The sequence below is a fragment of the Toxotes jaculatrix genome, chromosome 17, assembly GCF_017976425.1.
Source record: "Toxotes jaculatrix isolate fToxJac2 chromosome 17, fToxJac2.pri, whole genome shotgun sequence".
In the NCBI taxonomy this organism is placed as follows: Eukaryota; Metazoa; Chordata; class Actinopteri; family Toxotidae; genus Toxotes; species Toxotes jaculatrix.
The window spans coordinates 10,490,771-10,515,025 of record NC_054410.1 but is presented as its reverse complement, the minus strand read 5'-3'; the positions used below and the strand labels follow the sequence as shown (position 1 = coordinate 10,515,025).

The following is a 24,255-nucleotide window of genomic DNA, read 5'->3' as shown; positions in this document are numbered from 1 at the left end:
CAGAAAGCTAAAAACCCAAGGTAATGAAGAGTCAGGAAAAGAGAAAATATTTATTTGAGAGAGAGAATTGCTCTCAGCCTGAAGTCAAGCTACGGGGCAGATTTATGTGAAAACATATTTGATTCATTTATTGAAGGATGGCAGAAAAACAAATCTTCCCTCACATCACTGATATTCTGCCTGTAGTTCATTTATTGCATTTCTTTGTAAAGAAATGACATATTGTGCTGTCACATGCACAATCATGCGTCCACACTGCTGTGTACATACACGTGCACGCACAGTGTTGTTGCATTCACTGCCGCTGCAGAGACAGGAAATGAAGGGAGCCGTATCGCAGCAGTAATAACACCGTGTTGATGATGAGGCTATGACCGTGGACAGAGGCAGAGATGGAAACACAGTGATTCAGAGAACAGAACGCTCTCACAACCTAATCAATACACACCGGTGTGCTGCATCGACAGCTAGAATAGAAAACAATCCTACTCCGTTTGTAGCCCACACATGCATTCATTGCTCATGTCAGTCTATGCTGTCTTCTCCAATCAGTCAGGACAAAATATGAAAACAAGTATCCTGTTCCACAAGGACAGGCATGCAGTAGTCTAAACTTTTTTTTAAGTAGGAACTTCATCGATTTTTCAACCTAGAGGTGGAGTTGAAGAAATTTGAAAAGAAGCATAATCTCATAAAGGATCTTTGAGGGTTTCTGGTTTTGTTTAAATTACATTATCATTGTGTGGTAATCTAATCTGACAGTTTTCTACAAGCTCCTGAACACAAACACTCAAAAGGAAGAGTTTTTCGCTAATGGAAGATTCATTGATTTCCTTGTGTACTTGTTCCTTAAAGGAAAATGAAGAACAGTAAAAATAAATGTTACACAAAACTCAAAAGAATACAATACTGCCACCATATGGACATACATACATATTACAACAACTATTCATGGGAAGAGGAGCACCCAAGAAAAACCTGAAAAAGACAATCACATCTCATTGTTGTGTTCTCCAGGCAATAGCTGAAGATGGCTCAGCTAAAGGGGAAAAATAAACGGGATCACATTTAACTAAATTAAATATGGATTTGAAGGTTTTATTTCATCTTTAGTCTTGCATTTTACCCTTTTTAAGCTATCTGTCAACAATAAACTTTTGCCCAGTGAGATTTATCCGGCCCTGTACATATATCGACTAACATGAATGTCAGAAATACTTAACAGACAAGTGTAAAGGCAAGTGTGAAAAGGAGGATGTAAGTCAGTACACCTCATGTAAAATCTAAGCTGGTGTATAGTTTAGAAACTGTTGAATTACAACTTAAGACAGTGGAAGCTCTGAGACCTCTGAGGAACCTGTTGACACAGTAAGGCCCTGAACCAGGGCCAAACTATGGATTCAACCCGTCTCCTTTACCGCTACAACTCTACCTCCTCTTTTCCAGGTACAACACTGCCCTCCTGCGGCAGTAACCAAATATTACAACCGGCACAGGACACACGTCTCTCGCTCGGGCTGCAGGATACAACGAGTACCAGAAAGTGCGGCGACGGCAGCAGTAAGTTGGACGCTGACAGCGAACATACTCGGTATTTTCTTTAATTATGAACAGTATCTTTTCGGATTTGTGGTGTGAGGCCACCGCGGAAATAGGATGATACCTCGCTGTGGCACAGTCACATGGTGTTTGGATGGTCAGTCGTGAAAGCCACATCAGTGTGTACAGTCAGGCGTGTTAACCAGCCATCTACTGTCAGTGTGTGACCACAGCCTCACCGCGACCTGCTGACACTGGGGTTCCCGTCTCAGTATGCCTCACAAGAGCAAAAAAGAGAAGGTAAAGCTCAGCTTTTGTTAGTGTAACCATTAAAGTGGTATTTAATAAATGTTATCGTGGGCTTTAGTAACTCTTATTTTATCATTAACTTATTGATTTCTCATTGTTTTAGGAATCATCCAAATCCGGAAGATCTAAAAAATCTGGAGGTAAAAATGGACCTCCAGATGACCAAGAAGTAAGTGGTTTGGAAGTTTTCACTGTCCACAGAGGACTTGCATTGGCTAATTTATAAAAATGTCATATGAATGCAGTAATGTTGCTATGATTGTATGATTATTGTATATACCATGGGACACCACAACACATACCCCGAAGCAATATCAAGTCAGGAACAAGTTAAGTTAAAAACAAAAAGTTAACTTTTTTCAAGTATTAACTAGTATTTGTTATTATAGGGATGATATAGAGATGTTCATTGGGGCACAGGCTCTTTTTTTTTTTTTTTTTTTACCATCGTGCATTTTAGTAAATTGGTTTATTTTGTCTTGTTTGGTTTTTATTTTTGGTGTTAATTGGTGTCATGAAGAGCAAACAGCGTTAATAGCCTGACTACTAGAAGTTTACTGGAAATGTCTTTTTTTGCCTTTGGGGTCAAACTCTTCACTGTGATGTTAAAAAATGACTGATTGTAGCTCAAACACACACACACATTAAATTATATAACTTGTACATGCAAGGGTATTACATAGGTTTGAACTACTTCTCAATTTTAACAACCGCTTTTACGCATGATCTCTATAACCAATTGTTAACAAGTTCCCCAGTAACTCACAAATCATCCATTTGTTTTTAGGTTTAATGACCTTTTGTTCTCATGAAATGCAGGCAAAGTTTCTCATGTGACATCACAGCATGATCTTATGACTTTATTTTCTCTGAAAATACTTGCATTCGATCCCCCGCTCACCCCATCGTGCCTCGTTTGGCCTCTGAGCATAGTACTAGGCTTTGTAGCAGCTATTTTTGTCCTTATCATTTCTGACGTACATCATTGATGCTGAGTGTAGCACATTGAGATTGGAAGAGACCTGATTGATTGACTGCTGGACCTGCTGTTTGTTCCCATTGACCGCTTTTATCAGCTCCATCTGTGCTCAATTATTCTGTCCACTGAGGCCCATCACAAACTCCGTCAACAGATGCAGTACAGTACACCACCGGCTTTGATCAGGTTGCCTCACTGAGAATCACCTGATCTGATTCGGAAAGGAACTTGACCCTTAACCACAACACCCTCACCCCCTCTCCTCCCTTCTCCTATCGTCTCAAAACAGTGATACTTGAGTAAAATGATTCCTGTGTCATTTCCTTTGCAGTAGGAACTACCTTGCCGTTCCCTGCTCCAGTAACAGCAGCCCTATGCAACTCTTTTCTGCAGGGCTCCAATAAGAAAGTGCCACCCGCAACTCAGCTGATGAGGGTAAAACAGCCAGGGTCGCACTCGGCCATGAAGAGGGAGAAGAGGCTCAGCACTTCCTCTTTCCCTCTCAGTGCTAACAGAGAACTACAGAAACTACCTGCACTAGCAGGTACGCCTCCTTCTGTATCCAGTATCTGTATAAGGAGCTATCACTCTTTTCTCCATGCTTTCTTCAAATGCTGCTCCTCTATTTTCCTCCTCTGTAATAACACATATACATAGATATGCTTTTACTCTCCTCTTGGAAAATGCAAGATAACCTTTACGATTGCATGTTTGGCCTATATGGATGAAGGGAATCATATTAACAATTCATAGCCTTGGTGGATCCTCATAACCGCCTTTTTAACCTTGAGGTCTTTGCTCACTACATAATTTATAGCTAAGCAGACTGCCCAACTGCTTTATCTGTAATGCAAATGATGTGCAATCAGCTGCATCTCCAGCCGTACCTGGGAGAAACAGATATTACCCCCGGAGGGCTCCCTCATGTAAGACAACTCTGACTCACACTGCATGGATAGGAAACCAGAAGACAGCAGAATCTGGGCCATCCAATAATAACTCAAAACATAAGCCCAAATCAACTGTAAACCCTGATTTGGAGCAGGAGGCATCGCAGAGTCCTGTAAAACACTTCAACCTGTATTGCACTTGTGACTATGTCATTAATGTTAAATAATACATCCTGACCTAGCAGTTTGAAAAGCTGTGATGGGAGATTTGGACTTGTGTTAAAGTTACTTTAATGATCGCCAATCAGCGAATTAACCAAATTATCATAGCGAGGCAAGTTGGCGCCACTGTCAGTGTTTTAATTTACTGTATTGATTTAATCTATTAGTACATATCACATTGATGCCGATTCAAAGGCAAGACAGTGAGGTTGAGGTTTGCATCAATCTTTCATGGCTTCTTTGTTTACACACAGCATTACAGACAGGATCTGGCCTAAGTGGTTTCCTGTAAACTATACCCAGCTATGCTTTGTTCTCATACCTGGATGAGCTGGGTGACACTGCGGACAAACAATAGCGGTGGACAGCCCAGAGGATCTGCAAGTTTGATGGGGATATGGCCACAATGTGTCACAATTTTTATTTTAACATTTAAAAACGCTTTATTTTTGTGTGTTTTGAGAAGAACATGAGCGGGAAGAGAGCGTAGAGGGATAAGAAAATCATCTCCCTGACCCTTCAGTCGATGGTAGTGACCTGGAGAAATGTGCACAAATTACAAATTACACTCCTGACAGTTCATGGACTGCTCTGTGATTTTAGACTTCAGAGGTCAGATGCAGTCAAGATAACTACTTGCTCAGTCACCCGCTTACAATGGATGATATGTAGTTTTATGTAGAGTGTTGCAGTTAAGTCTCTGAATTCCTTTCTAATTTATTTTTTTACTTGGAAAAGCAGACACTAATACTCCAGACTTATCCCCCATACGTCTGACATATTTGAGCTAACCCTGAAAGATTAGTGATTAATCAGTTTGCAGATGCACAGAGATTTAACCAGCAACTATTTTGATTATTGTGAATAATTGTTAAAAATAATCTGTCAAGCAAAAATGCCAAATATTATATAATTTCTACCTCTCCTTTAATGGGCATTTTTCATTATTTTCTGACACTTTATAGACCAAACAATTAATTGATTACTGGAAAAAAGTAATTGGCAGACTGATCAATGACAAAAATAATCGTTCACCGGAAAGATCTTTAATGGGAACTTTTTGCATCGCAGTGCCTGGACTAGAGAAATCTTTTATTTTGTATGATTCTTTTTTTTTAAACAGGTTATAGTACAACTGCAGTTCATCAAAATACAACTACATAGAAAACTACTAAAAATATGATAAAATATCATATCTTAATGACTAAAACTTGAAGACCAGAGTCAATGTACAGACAGAATACAAGAGATGTTAGGGCAATATTTGTAAATGGATTTTGTTTGTAGCTGCAAGGGAATGCATTTCTGTGCAGTGTCTCAGAAGGGCCATTCAGTGCCACAGGCTTTCAAGTTATTTTTTTGTTCTATCCGTGTGTGTTTGTGTGTATGAGAGAGAGAGAGGGAGGGGAAACATGGCCCTGTGTGACAGTATCAGATGAAAAGTCATAAATATTTTTCATCAGGGAGCAAATTTAGCTCACTAAATGACTTTTTTGTCTTTAATAAAGTGATCACAGAATCTCATCGGTCACTTGCTGGTGTGGACCAAACTTTAACAGTGGGGCCACGCTGCATTTCTGCAGAAGAAGAGTACACAGTATGTTGTTCCAAATGTTAGTGAAACATTTAGCAATGAGCTTGTGTTACAGAAGTCTCTTAAAGACGTCAGTGCCTGTGCTGCCATCTTCTGGTTGAAAATGGAAGTGGTGCAGTGCCTTTGACTTTCTCAGTCAGCTACTATACCACTGTATTAGGGCTATATATATTTTTAATATATATAAAAATATAAAAAAATATATATATAGCCAGGCAGAATAAAGTTTTTCTTACTCAGCCTGTCCTGCTAGTAAGTGGCAGTTTTCTGCAAATACCTGTGTCTGTTGTCATGGCTGTGGAATGTAATGGCAGAGAGTGAGAACTGCTTAGTTATACACTTGGCCTTCCTCCCCTCTCTACACTAAAGGAAAGAGAAAAAAAGAGTGTACAAAACTAACCTTAAGTCCAAAATAATCTTACTACTAGACCTGCAGATGCAGAAATTACCCACCAAGAAGAAATTTTACCTGTCAGAATAATTCAGACATATTTTTATATATCCTAAAAATGTTGCTATGTTGTGCACCAGGAGATTTGTTTAATTTAATCAAGGCATTCATTTAGATCTCAAAATTTTACCAGGGTGTGGTGTTTACTGATACCTTCAGATGCAGGACTACTGTGACATACTGTACATCACAGCCTCTTCGGTCTTTGGTTATAATTAATTGTCTGAATGTGTCCATTGCTGGAAAACAGCGGAGTCCCTTTGTTATTAAAAGACTGTGAAAGGGCTGTGAAAATGGTGTAGTGAGTCTCATTGTGATGAAAACTCTGGTCGACCTTGTGGCATGAATGTGGTTTCACTCAGTGTGTCCTGTGATAAATCACATGAAACGAAGGAAAGCTACTTCATTATGTAAAGATGAAATGCAGATTATTCATTTGTCTCCTTGGAGTGTTGGATTCATGTCAGGGTCATGATATCCTAAATGAATACTCACTAAAACTTTAAATATACATAACCTATTTAATTTAAAGTGTAATATGTTTAATTTTTTTATTTATTTATTTATTTTAAAAACAAAGAGGTGGAGTCACTAGATAAACTCTGAGACAGGCTGTGAATGCTATGTGGAGCTGCAGCAGTTTCCTGTGTTGTGTGCCCATGCGTTTAATATTCTATCCTCTCGCTTTCATTTCCTGTTTACAGCTAATTTTGCTAAGCACATGTACGTCACTCAGAGTAACATAATGCAGTAAATTCTGCCTTTGCCCCGAATAGTGTGTGACTCATAAAATCCTCTCACTAAATACATTACGTGGAGCCTGCGAAGATGGTTGATCATAGTTTCATTTTGTTCTTATTGAGGGAAACAAAGCATGTATTATATGTCTTTTTAAACTGCTTTACAGGACTCGATCTAATCATATATTTGATTTCAAGTTATTGTTTATATTCAGCATTACACTACACTATCGATTGACATGGTCTTTCATCTGGTGTAGAGAATAATCGCACCACATTTTTCACTGCATTTCTTTGGCTTTTCTTGCTGGAGAGCACCCAATAGTCCCCAATAGTCCTGTCTCCAGCCCCCTCATGTGGTTTCTTCTGGTCTCCTTCTGTTCATCATTGAATCCAAGGATTTCTGACCCTCTCTCTCATTCCTTTGATAAAAAAAACCAATCAGAGATGACAGGAGGAAACAATGAAAGACTTTGAAGATTCAGCCAGGGCCTCTCTCTCTCTCTAAGCCCACTCTGAGTAAGTTATTTCCAAATGCCTATCCTAAGTCAGATTATGCTGAAAACCCTGCTAATGGCTAAACTGTGGAAAAGACTTAAGTCAATCTAATCTAAGATCTGTAGCAGGGTCTGCCTTGCAGAGCGTCACCAGAGACCAGTGAGTGAGGAGGAGGAGGAGCCGGACCAAAAAATTCCAATGAATGTCCCGCCCCTTTTGCATCCTCTCAGCCAATCACCCTACCTCTCTGCCAGCACCCTTTGCCCTCATTGCTCCAGAACAGCCTGAGCTCAGCCAATCAGCTGGTTCCCTCACTGCTTACATCACTAACTAGCCAGTTCCCTCCAGCAGCAGAGAGCTTCATTTTCTGATCTGCTTTTGTGCTAAAATGGAGGCTGGCCTCTCGCCCTGAGTGGATCGCCTTCCTGGTTGAGGTTTAGATGTTGACATGCAATAAATCTGGAGACAGGATGGTTGTGGATGCACCTAATTCCAATGGGCCTTTTCAGCCGGTGGCTCTTATGCACTTCAGAGGTACGTAAAGACAAATTATTCTTCCTGTATTGTCCAAGGGAATTAAGGAGAGAGAGAGAGAGAGAGAGAGAGCGAGAGAGCTGTGTGTTGCTGTGCTCCTGTTCCCTTCCACTGGTTATGGCTTGGTTAGTCAGCATTCAGACGTTTGAGATAGGATGTTTGGATCTGTGTTTTGGAAAACAGCTGTGTTGTGTTTGAAAATGAACTGGGGAGCTGTTGTTTGGAAGGCTTGTGTGCATAGCTGTGAGACACGGGAGCTACATAAAAATCTGGTTTTACTAGCTAGCTGCTCTCTCTGCCCATCCCCCCGCCAAGCTAGTGATGTCAAAGGAAGTGAGGTCATAGCCAAGGGAAGGGTCTTCTTAGTTTTTCATGTGTTTGATTGTAATTGTGAGTTTTGTTTAGTTGTGTGTGCTGTTATTAATCTCAGCCCTTAAAGAAAAGCTTAAGAGGAATCAGATAGTCTGTTCTCTTCACCTCCCTCTCAGCTGCTCTACCCGGCCCAGCATTTTTGTCACACTCCAGTTCATCTGGGCACAAATTGGTCATAGTGTGTAGGCTGTAGACAGCCACTGCTCTGCAGCAGGCAGCAGCCCCCCTCTCCATCTCCCCACCCTTTTCCCTTGGTGCCCTTCTGTGTGGGACATGTTTAGGCACCTTTGAGACGTTTTTTTTTTTTTCTTTCTTTAAACGAGACACAAGAAATTAAATCTGAAAGTGAATCTTCAGTGCAGATCTTTGTCAACAAAGCACTGCTGTGTGTATGACCCAGCCATCTTTGTCACAGCAGAGCAGTAATGTTTTAGGATTACAGCACGGGGCTCGGCCTCTTAATATGTGTACAATGCACTCAGTCATGTTTGAAAGGCCCAGCCTGTTACCACTGTACTCGGGTGCAGCCCAGCGTTAGATGAAGCCTCGGGCAATTATTGATTACACTCTATTAAACCACAGAGGCGACTGCCATGAATGACAACTCAGTGCTGGGGAACAATCAGACTCTCTGCTTCTCTCTCTGTCTCTCATTGTGTGTCTTTGTCATCATAACCCTGTTAAGACCAAATGTCCCCTAATGCAGATCTTTCCAGATTGACTCTACATTCATGAATGTGACACATGAATGTGTCTTAATTTAATGTTTGAGTGACCACTTAAGAGCGAGTTTCACTTCACTTCTTGCATTTGCTTTTGTAGATGGGGAAACTGAAAATACTACTACTAAACCAAAAATTTGCACATGGGTGTTTGCAGGATAGTGGTGTCACACCCGAGGTATAGACTTGAAAAACCGTCATCCATGTTTGTTTAGTTCAGACAAATTAAGTGTGTTTGGGATATTTTTTTTCAGAACACATTACAAAAAATTACTAGGTGGCCTTTCAGTGTTAGGAGTGCTAGGAATGGATTTGCATTTACACTGCCTATTTTGACACATGAACTGCCTGTGAATGAGGCACCACATCCCAACATTTCCTCAGTATGTGATGGATGCATTCATGCCTGTATTTAGAGCCACCTTCATGCTATCAGGAATTCTTAGTCAGCTTCTTTGCGATGGGGGACATCATTTTAATAACAAGCACAGCAAAGCATGTCTCACCATTATTGGTCAAAAGGAAGCCTCCAAATTGCAGCTATGAGTGTGTTTCAAATCTGGCAGTGATGCCCACCTTTAACTATTTCCAAACAACAAATGGTGCCATAACCTGGTAAGTGTACTCGACTGCACATTTGCTGAATGCATTCTCAGGTGTTGCTTGCAATGCAGCCACAAGTTTTAATGAATGAATGTTGCCAAACTAGTTGCTTATCTGCCTCCAAAACTGTAACACACTGTCCCTCAACATGTCTACAGTAGTATAATTGCAATCAGTCAGTGTTTACATTGATCATAACATGCTGTCAATAACAGACTGCCAAACCAGTTCTGGCTACAGACCAGCAGCTGTTCATTTGACCTATTTAAAGAAAAGTAGACTTTGTTGTTCCAATGTGACTCCAGTTATTTATTATCTTTGTTTTGAACAGGGCGGCATTGATAAATCTTTCTCTGTTCTCTATAAGACATGATACTTGTGTGTCTGTGTATGCGCATGCTTGTTCTCCTAAGGCTTCTGTTAGTTACATTAATAGAAGTCACATTGTGCTTAACATCAATTTTGGGATCACAACACTGGGCCTTTATCTGTTACACAACAAGCCACTGGGTATTTTAGGAGTGTACAGAAACTTTATAACACAGGCAGACAGACTTATGTAATAGGAGCAATGCAAGTCTGACACAGTCAGGGGTGCAAGGCATGGCAACACATTCCAGTCCAGCCTCAAGTCCCAGTGCAACCAGTACAAATTACAAAATATGTTACAACACAGAGCACATAACCAGAGGGATGGTGCACTAAAAGACAACAAACAAATAAATGAACACTGGTTTAATCTCTCATACTGTGACCGTTCTGAAATGTGCTATGTCCTTTGGAAAACAATCCTAGGCTGATTTTGACCGCATAATAATATCGATAAATGCCTTGGATGAACCTCTCTCTCTTATGTGTTTTTAATCAGGAGTACTGGCACTCATAGTGTTTTCCTGTTGTGACAGTGACAGCCCCATTGGCCGTCGGATCTTTATGGAAATGGCCAATAATGGCAGCTCACACACTTACCCTCTCTCCTCTGGAATTCCCAACCTCTCTCTGTCATCAAGATAAATTGGCCGACTTGAAACTAACACTGCAGAAGTGTGGTGTGTGTGTGTGTATTTGTGTGTCCAAGCCAAGTCTCCATTATGTCTGAATAGGATATCTCTCTTCTTACCTAGAATCTGCGTGTTTGCAAGAATGTCAAGCACCTGTGTGTGTGTGTATCCTCTTCTACACTGTGCTATGGCCTTTGTCACTCTTTGAGTATGTTCACTGAAATTAGGTCATGAGAAAATAGGTTTAGCTGCCTATTATTTCCTTCCAAGTGTGTGTACCAAGTTTTTCCTGCAGTGCTTTCCTTCTTACTGCACACCTGCACGACTGAATTGGCAGAAAATTTTATGCCGTTCTGTTCATTTGCCCAGTACTTTCAGTCTAATTTAAACAAGATGGAAGGAAGCAACATAACACAAAAGTAATTACGTTATATAAGAATAATATGGTTTTATACATTTCTGCATCCATATAGCATGTTTGCACAGCTCTGGTTGCCCTTATTTTTCATCCCTTCTCTTCATTTGAACCCTGTGCCAAATTCATAAGTCATAATTTGTCTCCCAACCTAATTTGCTTATCTCAGTAATTGGAAGCATTTTCCCCACAGGTTACAGTACAGTCACGGAAGACAAATGGGATTCATCTATTTGCTTTTTCCCTTTTGATGTATATAGCATGTACAGACGGGTGACAGATTAAAGGACAAACCGACATAAAGTGTCTTAGTAAGGTGCTGTGCCACCAGAACATGTGGTGGCACAGGCACAGAACTTAAGTGTGCCTTAGCATTGATTTTCCAAGTCTCTGGACTCTACTTGAGGGATGGAACAACGTTCTTTCAAAAGATATTCCCTCATTTGGTGTAGCGATTATGCTAGTGGAGAGCAGGATTGTTATCCTGCCAGAGATCAGTCCCATCAGGACATAAATGTTTCATCATACGATTGATTTGCAGTGACCCTTCACTCTAGGGAGACAAATGGAGCCAAGCCATGCCAGCAAAGTGTCCCCCACAGCATAACAGAGCCACCAGATCCCCTCACTGCCAGGGTCAAGCAGTCAGGCCTGTACAGTTCTCTTGGTGTGGAGAATAGGGTGAAAAATGACTCATATGAGCATATAATTTTTTTCCACGTGTCTGTAGACCAGTGTCTAAGGTTTTAACACCACTGAACTCACTGAACTTAAATGTGTATTCATCTTTGTAATGAGGGGCTTATGCACTGCAGCACTGCTATAGTATGTCTCTATGTAATTGTTGACTGTTCTCGGTGGCACGGTCTGATCACGTCCTGCATTGACATTCTCAGTCACCTGAGAACGTATCACACTAAGGCATGAATATCACAGTCATCCAATGTGCACTGCTGACCACAACATATGATTCTATTTACTGATGTCTTTCCCATAGATCAAAATGTGGATGTCACTTTAGTCACTGTTCCTATTGAAACACGAGCGAGTTGATCAGTCTTTGTGAAGCTCCTGCCATCCGTGCCTCAACGATGAACCCTCTTTCAAAGTCTCTTAGGTCTTTTCCTCTTGCCACCTTCATAGAAAATCAGAATCAACCGGGGCTGCTCAGCACTTTTACACATTCCACAGAGCACGATTGTATGCTAATTGCTTAATTGTACCACATAGTGCACCTGTGTGGAAGCATCTGCATTTGTCTTCACTCTTTTATTGAGGTTTTTCCTTTTAATTTGTCACCAGTCTGTATATATCTGATCTAATTCAGCTCATCCATGGCGTCAGCATCCTCGTCATGTGCAGACAGCTTCCGAGCCTCAGTGCCACCCTTTACTGATCAGTAATTATGGGGTATAGGAAACAGTCTACACTGCAGGGGAATGATTTGTTGAGGTTTAATACCATACATGGGGTACTGTCTGTCTACCCTCATCCTCAAATGCAGAACATACCCTACCAGGAGGGGACATCAATGAAAGCATAAACATGAGAATAGCTACACATTTAGATCTCTTCTGTTCTTTCACTGTAAATCACTGGCAACCAAATGAGAGCATCTTGATCTGACAGACCTCTTATCTGTGTCGAAGGCAGCTGCTTCTGTCAGTTAAATTAACCCACACCTGAATTCAGTGAAGGAATACTGTGACATTATTAATTTGCCTATTTCATTACAGCTCCAGCTGGGGTTACACAGAATCAAATTTGCATAAGTCAGTAAGGGAAGGGACCCCCTCTATACCCAGAAGGTTATCAAAAGTTTTGTTGCAGTAGACCGTATGGCATTTGAGATAATAATCTTTTAAAACACGTCTGTTATTTTATTGAGGACTATCTAATCTATAAAGGGAAGCTGGGGGTTATTGTGAAATGCAGTTCTAACTATGGGTGATAAAGCTTTATTTGCATCTCGCCATAGATATCCACAAACCTCTGTGCAGAAAGAACTGCTTTACCAAAGGTGGCACTGGCTTACCTCCCTCCAACACATCAGACTACTGTTTTAAACAGTTTGCAGTATCATATAAAGCTACTCAAATGAGGTAAAAGAGTTGTGTGTTTGTCCAGATCCTAAATTAAATTAACTGAGCCATAATAGCAAGTAACTGAGGTAGAGAGAACACCAAATATCACAAGAGAGAAAGAGGAACAAGCTACATCAAAGCTGTGTCGCGTAACTACATAATGATGGTGTCGCTGTGTATTATTACTGTACCACATGAGCAGGTAGGAATTTAGTAATGGTTGTTTTCTCATCATGTTGTCGTGTGCGAAGTGTTGATTGGTAGCGATTGTTTGTTTACAATCCTGTGCTCTTGAGTGTGCTCGAGTGGAAATGAAGCGAAAAAAAAAGGAAGTCCTCAAACCACGATGGACAAATATAATGACAGACTTAGCTATGTCTGAGTATCTTTTCTCAATGTGTGTGTGTATATGTGTGTGTGTCAAATGGCTTGCCTGTGACCATTCACCTAGTTCCCAAATCCTTCATCCATTCCCTCACCATGCTGTGCTTTTTCTCCTCCTCTTCTCTGTCCTTAACCCCCCCCCCACACACACACACCTCAACCCCCTGGGCTCTAACCATCTCTGCCTTTCTCTCAGTGCACTTTAGTCTTCATGACTCATTTGCCAGGCTACATAATTCTCTTGCTATTGCCTATTTCTTTTTCGATCACATTGCTGTTTTCACTCTCATATGTGACAGTTAAGCCGCCCCCTCCTTTCTCTTGTGACCCCTCACTCTTTGAAAATGGCTCCATTCTCAAATATTCTCGACGGCATTATTTCATCACGACTGTGTAGCCTTGTTACGCCTTCAACTCTCTTTTGGTTGTCCCTGGACTCTTCTTTCTCTCTCTTTTTTCCCTTCACCCACCTCACTTTTTTCCCTCTATCTTTCTTTAGATGTGGCCCCCGCGGAGCAGGAGAAGCTCTTCATCCAGAAGCTGCGACAGTGCTGTGTTCTTTTCGACTTCCTGTCTGACCCGCTGAGTGACCTGAAATGGAAGGAAGTGAAGCGGGCGGCGCTGAGCGAGATGGTGGAGTACATCACTCACAACAGGAATGTCATCACAGAGCCCATCTACCCGGAGGTGGTGCACATGGTCAGTAGAGCTGGGGGTTAAGTTTGCGGTTAAAGCTGAAGATGAGGGTGAAACTTGGGTTGAGAATAAGGGTAGACTGTAGCTGCGGGACAGAGCTGGTTGGAGGGTAAATAAGAGAAAGAGCTGATTTTATGAACAGTGGGTTTGTGGCAGCAGTACATGTTTGTGATAAGGTTTTGATGGGGCTTTTTCTTCGTTGGGCTGGGCCTTGGCTTTCTTGAAGTATTAACTTTCGATCGCCTTTTTAAAAGGACATGCTGTTGCATCCATATAATTTTTTTAGAGGGAGGTTTTAAAGCACCTTTGAAGCCAAAGAGTAGAGAGATAAAAACAGAGCTGGAATGAAAGGTCACTCAATTGATCAGCTGATTAGTTGCCAACTATTTTGCTAAACTGCTGATTGTTTCCATCTTTTTTTTTTTTCCCCAAGTGAAAATGCCAAAGATTTGCTGGTCCTAGCCTCTCAAATTTGTGAATTTTGAGGATTTTCTTTAGGTTGGAGAAAAAATAAGCGATGTGAAGATTTTGCCTTGGGCTCTGGGAGATTAAAATTGGCCCTACCAATTTTACAACCAAAACACTGATTGATGTGCCTCTAAATCGCCCGCAGGTGTGAATGTGAGCATGAACGGTTGTTTGTCTGTGTGTGTAGACCCTGTGATAGATGGGCAACTTGTGGTGTACCCCGCCTCTCGCCCAGTGTCAGCTGGGACTGTCTCCAGCCCCGCTTCCCCGTGACCCTCAAGGATAAGCAGTATACTGTAGCTAATGGATAGATGATTCAAGAAAATAATCACCAGATTATCACCAGATTTTTGTTCTTGTGAGGTGCTGATCTGAGATCATTGACACACACACACACACACACACACACATATATATTTTTTTATGTATAGAAATGTAAATTTTTTTTCTAACCTGCATTGCCAACTGAATCAACCTACACTCTGTACATGAAAGCCTTTACATTATAAGAGGGTCCTTCCCAGCAGAGGACTTTCCCCTGGAGCGAGGGGTGAGTCATTTTACATTTTCAGCAGAAGCTACAGTGGTTTGCTTGGAATTAATGGTAGAATTGCTTTTGCTTTTACTTTGATTTACAGCAACTAAACTTCACCAAAAGAGAATCTGAGCAAAACAAGATTATCACGATAACTGATGTCCTGCTTAGTATTTAATCACAATCTCTGGTGTGAAGAGATACAGAAATGTCACTATAAACATGATAAAGCACTGAAGTTTTAGAAAGACTCTCTTCCCTCTCCGCGATTATCTTTTCATCACTGGACCTATCAGCAGAATTGTTATACCTGTAATCATCGTTATGACATTTCCATTTACAGTTTCTATTGTGGAGTTAATGTACAGTCAACTCTACAGCCTGTTCTGGGTTGAAGTGCAGCACAGCCTGGACAATCTATCTACCTTGTAGCTTGTCTTTTCAAACAAGGCTCACAGTGTTTTAGTAGGCCACCTGCAGTGTCCCATGATCTGCCTGGCAGGGAACAGCAGCCCACAGGGGAGTCAGTTGACACTGTGAGAGACCAGAAACACAACACACTTGGATTATTGTGGGCCAAACCCTTGGAGGCCAGTTGCAAAGTTAACATTAACCTAAAAGGAAACAGTATTTTAGAATACCTAAGATGGGATGGTTCATAAACATTCAGAATAATGACTAAAATTTTGTTAAATTTATTCTAGACTCTGGCATCAAATTTGTCAAATAAAAGACTGTTATGGTTTCTTTTTGTTTCCTTGCTGGCTTTTTGAGCACTGACGAGTCAAGAATTGCCAGAAAAGTGAAAAACGAAACCATGAAATGTGACACTAACGTGTGTCCCTAATGATTTCACACAAAGGCCAGCACCTGAATAAATTAACAGTAATCCTCATATGATGCCAGCATTTATTATCAACCTTTTAAGCAAGCTTTCCACCAGTAAGTGCATCTACTATATGACTGCCTCTGGTATTAAACCCAATCTGTATTCTTTAGACTATCTTGGTAACAGAGATGCTGCATTTACTTTATTTGCCTGCATTGTTTTAAAACTGTGTGTTGGTCAGGCAAAGTAGAGTGAAACCAAATTCAAGAAGCACTCTTTCACGATTGGTTTCACTATTGATTTAACCATCTGTCATGACGGTAAATATAATTTCAGTCAGAAACTTCTGACAGGAATTTCTGGTCTTTTTTTTTTTTTTGGTAACCTATCGTATCCTAACCTAACCCGGGCAGTCATAGGCCGTATTTGTTTTTAAACTTAATTAGATGTATTTGGTATGGTTCAAGCATGAACTATGGCTCTGGGTTATTAAAACAAAAGGAAGTTGATATGAATAGTGTGCTGTCCAGGGGAATAAACACTCAAGGCATCATTTTTATGTCTCTGCTTCCAGTTTGCAGTGAATATGTTCCGAACGCTGCCTCCATCGTCCAACCCTACTGGAGCGGAGTTTGATCCGGAGGAAGATGAGCCAACACTTGAGGCGGCGTGGCCACACCTCCAGGTTGACATTTTAATCATTTAAACAAAACATTTATAAACCTCTGGCAAAGCAACTAGTGGTTTATAAATGATTATCATCTTAGGAAAGCCTCTGAGTACAGCTGAAGCCTGACATGCGGATTTTGTAGTTTGCTGTGTGCTTCCTTTTATGTACATGTAAAAAGAAAATAATTAACAGCCGTCAATCACTATATTGATGCACACCCTGAACTGAAGGAAGAACTGAGAACTGAGGTAAACAAAACAGCCTGAAACTCACGTCCCTGATTTTAGAGCGTTTGTAAACTACCTCTGTGCACTTTAGCCTCATTTTGCATGATTTCCTTCCCAGCATTCATTCCATTTGTTTTTGTCTCATTTGCCTCTCTTGCAGCTCGTCTATGAGTTTTTCCTTAGGTTTTTAGAATCTCCCGACTTTCAGCCTAACATAGCGAAGAAATACATCGACCAGAAATTTGTTATGCAGGTAAGAAGAAGAATATTTTGGTCAACTCTCGGACTGCGTAACAGGAAAAAAAAAACTAAATTACAAGAAACAGCATGGCTGCTTTCATTATGGTTACATTTCACTTATCTTTCATTGCAGCTCCTAGAACTATTTGACAGCGAGGATCCCAGAGAGAGAGACTTCCTCAAAACAACCCTGCACAGGATCTATGGAAAGTTCCTGGGCCTGAGAGCGTACATCAGAAAGCAGATCAATAACATTTTCTATAGGTCAGCACTGTTCTCCCACCGCTGTTTGTTTTTTTTTAATCACACATACCAAGATAAATGGTTTTGTTGGCAAATACGGAATCTATGTTCTGCCTCTAAAACCAGTTCTCATTTGTTCTCACAGGTTTATCTATGAGACAGAGCACCATAATGGTATAGCTGAACTACTGGAAATACTTGGAAGGTATGACTCTTAACTAAAGTTACAAGCTTTGCTGAACGCAGCTGTAATGTCTTTGCAGCTTTTATGCAACTTTTATATAACATTGAATGGTTCTGTTTCATTTCTACTGATGAAATCAACAAACCATTAAACTGCATTTGCTTTTTGTCTTAAATGTAAATTCCTTAACAGCTATTTAATCATCCCTCACTGTTTTTTCCCTTTGATTTTACAGCATAATCAATGGATTTGCCTTACCACTAAAAGAAGAGCACAAAATTTTCCTGTTGAAGGTTTTATTGCCTCTGCACAAAGTCAAATCACTCAGTGTCTACCATCCACAGGTAAATCTGTTCAAGCATGAGAAGCTTAATTTAGTTTTTTTTTCTTTTCTAATCTGTGAAGCTGTTTGGAAAGCAAAATACAGCTCATACATTATTTACAGGTTACATTTTTTTTGAAAATGTATTTAAATATTCTTGTCCAAACCTGCTTTCCTCCTCCTCTTTTTCATGAGAACAGCAGGTCATTTGGTAGGTTTTGTCAAAAACTGGTATTGCATGTTCCAGCCAGTCTCTGCCTCAGGCATCCTGAGTTCCCTGCCATGTTACGTTTAGTTTGCTTGTGCGTAAATTTCGATGCTTTGACAGTTAAATGATTTGTATTTGTTTGTGTTTTGCAGCTGGCTTACTGCGTGGTGCAGTTTTTGGAAAAGGACAGCACTCTAACTGAGCCGGTATGTCCAATTAAAAACGTGGTAGAATAACGTTCATTTCTTAGCTTAATACTTCTTGCTGAAACTCTGCATTAGATGTTCAGATTTGAGCTTGTGTTAGGCCTTTTTTCGTTTGTCTTGCAAGATTAAAAGTTCCTGAATTAAATCTCTTGGCTAGTTCTTTTTCCTGATACTCTCAATTTATCCTACTTGAACGGTTAATCTGCATTACCATTATCTTTCTTTACCATCCCAACAGGTGGTAATGGCTCTACTAAAGTACTGGCCAAAGACTCACAGCCCCAAGGAAGTAATGTTCCTCAACGAGCTGGAGGAGATCCTGGACGTGATTGAGCCCTCTGAGTTTGTTAAGGTGCAGGAGCCTTTGTTCAGACAGCTGGCCAAGTGTGTGTCTAGCCCGCACTTTCAGGTAACTGATGGATATTTATAATATTACTTAATTTCTCAGGGAATAAGTTTTTGAGTGACTGAGGTGAGGTATACTGTTTCCTGTAGGTGGCAGAGAGAGCTCTGTACTACTGGAACAACGAGTACATCATGAGTCTGATCAGCGACAACGCAGCAAAGATTCTGCCGATTATGTTCCCTGCTCTGTACCGCAACTCAAAGACCCACTGGAACAAGTAAGATACTTGAGTTTAGCATCGCCACCAATCTCCTTAAACGATCTATATGTACTTCACAGTGCAAGTCACAGCAGCCCAACACTACACCCATGCACTCACATGCATGTAATTTAAGCACTTGTTCAGATGTATTTCTCATAATAAACTTAAAAAAGTTACTTAACATGACCATTAATTCCTTTTATTATTGCAGATCAACCTTTTATACATGACTGAAGTTTGCTGATTTTGGTGCAGGACTTAAACAGTGGCTGAATATTTCAACTCGAACTGCTTTGCATTAAAAATAAAACAAAATATATGTCACAACCAGCAGTAATTTTGAAAGGCTCCAGCTATTTGCTAAGGTTCAATCCTAATTTCTTAACTTTGTTGTCAGTCTGTGATTATAATTAAGCTTTAATGCTGAGGGGCGAAATTGGCCTTTACAGTAATGTTGCCTGTGTTTGTGAAGATTTGACTCTTGACCGACTGCTTCTGTGTGTGTGTGTTCACAGGACCATTCATGGCCTCATCTACAACGCTCTGAAGCTTTTCATGGAGATGAATCAGAAGCTCTTTGATGATTGCACACAGCAGTTCAGGGCTGAGAAAAACAAGTAGGCAAACTCTTCCCCGACTCGGTTAATGTTTTGAAAACGTGATGTCTGAGTTGACACATGGCCTTAAGACTGCAGTTGTTATTGTGTTAGATTGTGTTAGATTTCACATTTATCAGTGGAGTGGATGAATGACAGGAGGTTTGGTGCTTTATTCAACAGAGAGAAGGCGAAGTCAAAAGAACGCGAAGAGGCTTGGATCAAGATCGAGAACCTCGCCAAGTCAAATCCACAGGTGAGCAGTATGTGCAGTCCTTCAAACACATCTGTTTTCCCTTACTACCAAAGTGTGTGAATATGTGTAGGACTATATATATCTGAAATAAGTGTCTTGTGTTTCCTGTTAGCTGGTTATGCTGAATTGTAGTTCCCTTTCCATCCTATCCCGTTTAGGCTTTGTTTGTTAGTTTGTTTGTGAGTAGTTGATAGGAAGCTACAGCCAAAAGCAGGTTTGCTTAGCTTAGCACAAAGACCGGAAGCATAGGGAATCAGCTAGCCTGTAGCTGGCAAAATGTCGAACTATTCCTTTAAATGAGCAACACAATTACATTTTTAACCCAAAAAGATCAGTGCAGTGACATTAATGTGTCATAAAACATTTAGTTTGGGGTTGATTAATTCATATAGCAACTGATGATCTCGTAACATCATGTGACACACAAATGGCTTTTTCATCATCAGCACTAATTCCAAATAAATCAGTAATGAGAATGTTTATAATCATTTCTAGTCCTACACATCATCTAAAGCACATTACACTGATAACAGCGATAGCTCAGAGTTGCTTTTTTTAATTTGTTCAGAGCCTCTTGATTCATTCTTTGCATGCGACTGAAAGTCTTTTCTCCATCCTTTGTGTTTTTTTTTGTTTTTGTTTCCCTTTCTTTTCAACATAGTTCTCTATGTATGTTGATTCCTCTGACCTCAATAGTCCTGTAGCAATGGAGACGGATGTTCCTTTGATAGAAGATGTTCAGAGGTTAAAAAAGACAGTTGAGGAGGGCGCGACTCAGGTAAACCTGACTTTCTCTCTGTCTCCGTTCATCTTTCCTCTTACGATCGGTCTCTATACTGATAGATTTGTTTTCAAAGCTTGCAAAGTCTTCCAACTGAAGCTACTTGCACCACAGTAATTATAATTTCACACTCTGTTTAAAATATAGTCTTTGTTTTATTTTTTTGTTTATGAATCTACTTGTCAGAAAAAAAATGCAGGAACAAACAAATCTGGACTAAACACTGGAATCAAGAGCTTTCTGTTTTGTGTGTTTATTTCCCCTTGCATGATGTCTAAGTAGTAAGGAGCCTCAAAGTGTTAGGTATTATTTACATAAATGTAAAAAAGTAATTTTGATATAAATAATATTTAATAAATTACAGAAACATATGCAATATATGAATGATCCTATAATTAATAGAAATAATTGATTTAATAATTTTTTTTAAACCTTAATTTTTGTGAAATGTTATTACGTTATTACTTCTTTTTTTTTTTTTTTACACATTTATTCATATTATTTTTCATCTCATAATGTCTTATTTATTTATTACTGGACACTTTGGGGCTCCATAAATGTAGTGCAGGATGTCTGATGTTGTGTATTTCATTTAAAGTTGTTGTTTTAATATTTCTGCTCAGTACACCATGCTTCAACTCAGTCAATCTTAGTTTTCTTCTGCTAATTAGATTTCAGTGTTTGTAACTGAATTGTGCTCCAGCTGCTGTTGTGCTCCATCACAAAGATAAGATCAGAACAGGGACAATTTGACATGTTGACAGAAGATGATGACGTGAAATTTTAGAATTAAGCCTAAGTTGCCTTTCCTTGTCTGCCTTCTCCGTCTAACAGTTGCAGCATGACCAGCGGAAAGAGCGGCCCATGGTGCGACGTAAATCTGAGTTGCCTCAGGATATCTACACCACAAAAGCCTTGGAGTCCCACCGCAGAGCTGAAGACATGTTGACCACCCACGACGGACTCTAGGTCCCGCCACCTAACGGCTCTTGGCTCAACCACCCCTTCTACCCTTGACAGCCATGGACATCCTTTTGGCCCAGGCGCCGGAATTACACTGGTCACCCATGCTGGGCTCTCATCCTTCTTATTACCTTCAGTTTACCCAGAATCCTTAGTTCTCCTTCATTCCTGCTGCCCCAGTGCAGAAACTCTGTATCCACCTCCCTCAGATTTCTGCTTTCTCAGGTTTTTTTTTTCTTTATTTGAAGAGGACCGGGAGTGTGTTTGTGTGTCTTTTAGCCCTCACCAAATTCAGTATGTTCTCCCGTTGTTTTCCCTTCGGTTCCTCTCACCCGGTTCCTTCATTCCTTCTTGCAACGTGTTCACAAAGAATTGGACATGGTTACATAGGAACTGACTGACTCACTGTCTAAGGATCGTCTCTTGGTCTCTGCTTGGTTTTCTTTTCTGTCAAAGGGAACAAAAACAGAACCTGTTGGTCAAATGAAAGACAAGACTTTCCTGTCCTCTGTTGTATGTTTTCTTTATTTTTTGCTCAATCTAACGGACATCTTATCAGTGCCAAGACTGTTGTGTTTGTTTGTTTGTTTTGTTTCATGTTTTTATCTGTGACTTTAACAGGGACACCTGCCTTTGTTTCTGGTCACTGGTGTTTGAAAGATTTTTGTTTTAGTTTAGCACACTTAAGACCAAACTGAGGCCTGTCCTTAGCCTTGCAATGTCCAGGAAAGATGGCAAGGAAAGGGGAAGTTGTCCTGTGGACATCTGACACTTTCCATTTTATTGTTTTGTGCCATATGCCGCTCTTTTATATGCTTGCTTCCTTATGTTCACAGGCAATATTTGAAAACCAGACCATAGTGATGCCTAGATAGTTCAAACAATGGTACTTACTGTGTTTGAGTTTCATAGGTGAGGATGAACCTGAATGAAAGCTGTATGCATTACTGGGGTTTATAACTTACACATAATGACTACATGCTGAGTAGAAAAATTGAGAGCACGGCTGTGCGATGTTCAGGGTGAATGTTGGGTTACATATATATATATATAAATACTGTAAAATGAACAGGAATGATTATCTTTGTAAAGGAAATATAATCAGATGATTTTTTTACTGTGTTGGAATGGGTAAGGAGGCACAGATCTGTACTGTCACACATTTGTGTCTTAACACCTAGAAAATCCACTCACTGATGGTTTTTGCAGCCAATACTAAGTTGATACCTCTGCTCACTATGTTTCTTTTTAAAGAGCAAGAAGGTGTGCTGGTATTGTCTGCTATAAAGTTTTTAAAATCCTCATTATTAATTAAAAAGAGTTAATTTATTAACAGACATATGTGCTGGTAACTTCAGTAGCTATTAACATACTGACATCAAATGATTAATACAGAAATTACTTGATGAGAGCTACCCAAAAAAAAAGACTTCCTTTAAATTGAAATTTAAAGGTGTGGCATGTTTGTGTTGCTACCATTCCTCAATTCAGTAATCTGGTTTGTGGGTTATGGATATTGTATACTTCTCAGTGGGGAAGTTGTCTAAGGTTGAAAAGTATCTTCCAGTCAGTACCATTGTTTAAACTGAGGAGGTCTGCTAGATTTCTTCATATTTGACGTGTTGTGTTCCTTTGTCTTGTCTCTGGAGGTTAGTAGCGTGGATGTCAGGTTTTGGATTTTTTTTCTTTTTTTCTGGCCATTCAGAATGCCCAACGCTGAAACAGACTGGTATCAAATGGCCACAAAAATGCCAGATGCTGAAAATAAACTGACATTGTGACTTGGCTTGTTAACTGTATTAATACTGTATTTGCTTGAATGCAAAAAGATGTAAATTAAAACTACCATGTTAAACATGTACCTTTTACCCTGGAGGAATGCCATTCACCAAACTGATTTCTGTTGTTGAGGTCATTGCATTTATGAAAAAGTCCTGCTTGCTGGGAGAGATGTTTTATGGATTTTATGAGTTTGCGTCAGAGATGTTAGAGGTCTATTTTAGTGCTGAAAACAACAAGTTATCCATGATAACAAGAGATGATTTAAAAATGATTTGGTGGCTTGTTCTCTTTCTGCAGGATCTTTGCAGATATTTTAATTTTAACATATTATTTCCAAAACATGATAACTTAAAGTGTCCTTTTGTATGTGACCTGTACTATATGATTCATTTAATATTGTATATATGATTTACCTTGTTTCATGTAGTGTTATATATCTAGATTAATTTTGTACAAATTGTCCCTCTGTACAGAATAAAACATCAATAGCAAGTGAAAGAAGTCAATCTGGCACATACCGTCTTATTTTATCCTGTTTAGGCTGTGACACAAAATTTTAGAAATTGTTCTTATTTTTCTTATTAAAATCTGCAAAGTTTCCTTCCTCCTCTAAGTAACTGACAAATGTTCAAGCCTGTTGTGTGCTCCTATCATTGTCTTTAGTGGTGTACAACTATATAGAATAAAGAGATTATTTGAATATATATTTTCAACCATGCATCCATTTTGGCTTTAATTAACTGAAAGGGCACACATGTTAAATGGAACATAAGATATACAAACAAGTTAATTTGCTGTGACAAGGATAAACAGGCTGGTATTACTAGCGTTTAGGCTCCTGAGACCATATGTTCTCTTTAACAGCTCACAAAACGTACAGACGCAGGGATTAAAGTTCTCCATGGATGTGACGGATTTTCGACGGATTCCAGAGAGGCCATGTATGAGATCAGTGTAGAGGCGAAGGGATTAAAAAAAAAAAGAGGGGAGAAGAGTGCGACAGTGTGAGATATAGAATGTAGACTATTTGAAATGTATACAGACGGTTACTGAATATTCGTGTGGGCTAAGAGCGTGGAGGTGTATGCGCTGTCCACTCTTCCT

General features: G+C 39.9%; 1 protein-coding gene across 4 annotated transcripts; it reads left to right on the top strand.

Annotated features, from left to right (window-relative positions):
- The first annotated feature begins 1,728 nt into the window (after positions 1 to 1,728).
- ppp2r5ca (protein phosphatase 2, regulatory subunit B', gamma a) lies at positions 1,729 to 22,786 on the top strand. Of its 4 annotated transcripts, XM_041060257.1 has the most exons (16): positions 1,729 to 1,839; positions 1,952 to 2,017; positions 3,221 to 3,371; positions 13,837 to 14,036; positions 16,440 to 16,550; positions 16,923 to 17,015; positions 17,136 to 17,266; positions 17,391 to 17,450; positions 17,665 to 17,773; positions 18,112 to 18,165; positions 18,404 to 18,574; positions 18,661 to 18,788; positions 19,289 to 19,390; positions 19,553 to 19,625; positions 20,287 to 20,403; positions 21,241 to 22,786. In XM_041060257.1, exons 1-16 carry the CDS (start codon positions 1,813 to 1,815, stop codon positions 21,373 to 21,375), a joined length of 1,728 nt encoding a protein of 575 aa, XP_040916191.1. In that variant the 5' UTR covers positions 1,729 to 1,812; the 3' UTR covers positions 21,376 to 22,786. The 4 variants fall into 4 exon arrangements, with proteins under 4 accessions (XP_040916191.1, XP_040916188.1, XP_040916190.1 ...); XM_041060254.1 differs by lacking the exons at positions 1,729 to 1,839; positions 1,952 to 2,017; positions 3,221 to 3,371 and adding an exon at positions 7,579 to 7,756; XM_041060256.1 differs by lacking the exons at positions 1,729 to 1,839; positions 1,952 to 2,017; positions 3,221 to 3,371 and adding an exon at positions 7,579 to 7,756 and having other exon boundaries at positions 20,322 to 20,403; positions 21,241 to 21,376.
- The last annotated feature ends 1,469 nt before the right edge of the window (positions 22,787 to 24,255 follow it).

What these genes read in the sequence shown, in the direction of transcription:
- ppp2r5ca (XM_041060257.1), top strand. Translation starts at nt 1,813, where the DNA reads ATGCCTCACAAGAGCAAAAAAGAGAAG. An exon ending in GACCTCCAGATGACCAAGAA is followed by an intron (nt 2,018 to 3,220) that starts GTAAGTGGTTTG and finishes TCTTTTCTGCAG; the next exon opens with GGCTCCAATAAGAAAGTGCC. An exon ending in CTACTGGAAATACTTGGAAG is followed by an intron (nt 17,451 to 17,664) that starts GTATGACTCTTA and finishes TTGATTTTACAG; the next exon opens with CATAATCAATGGATTTGCCT.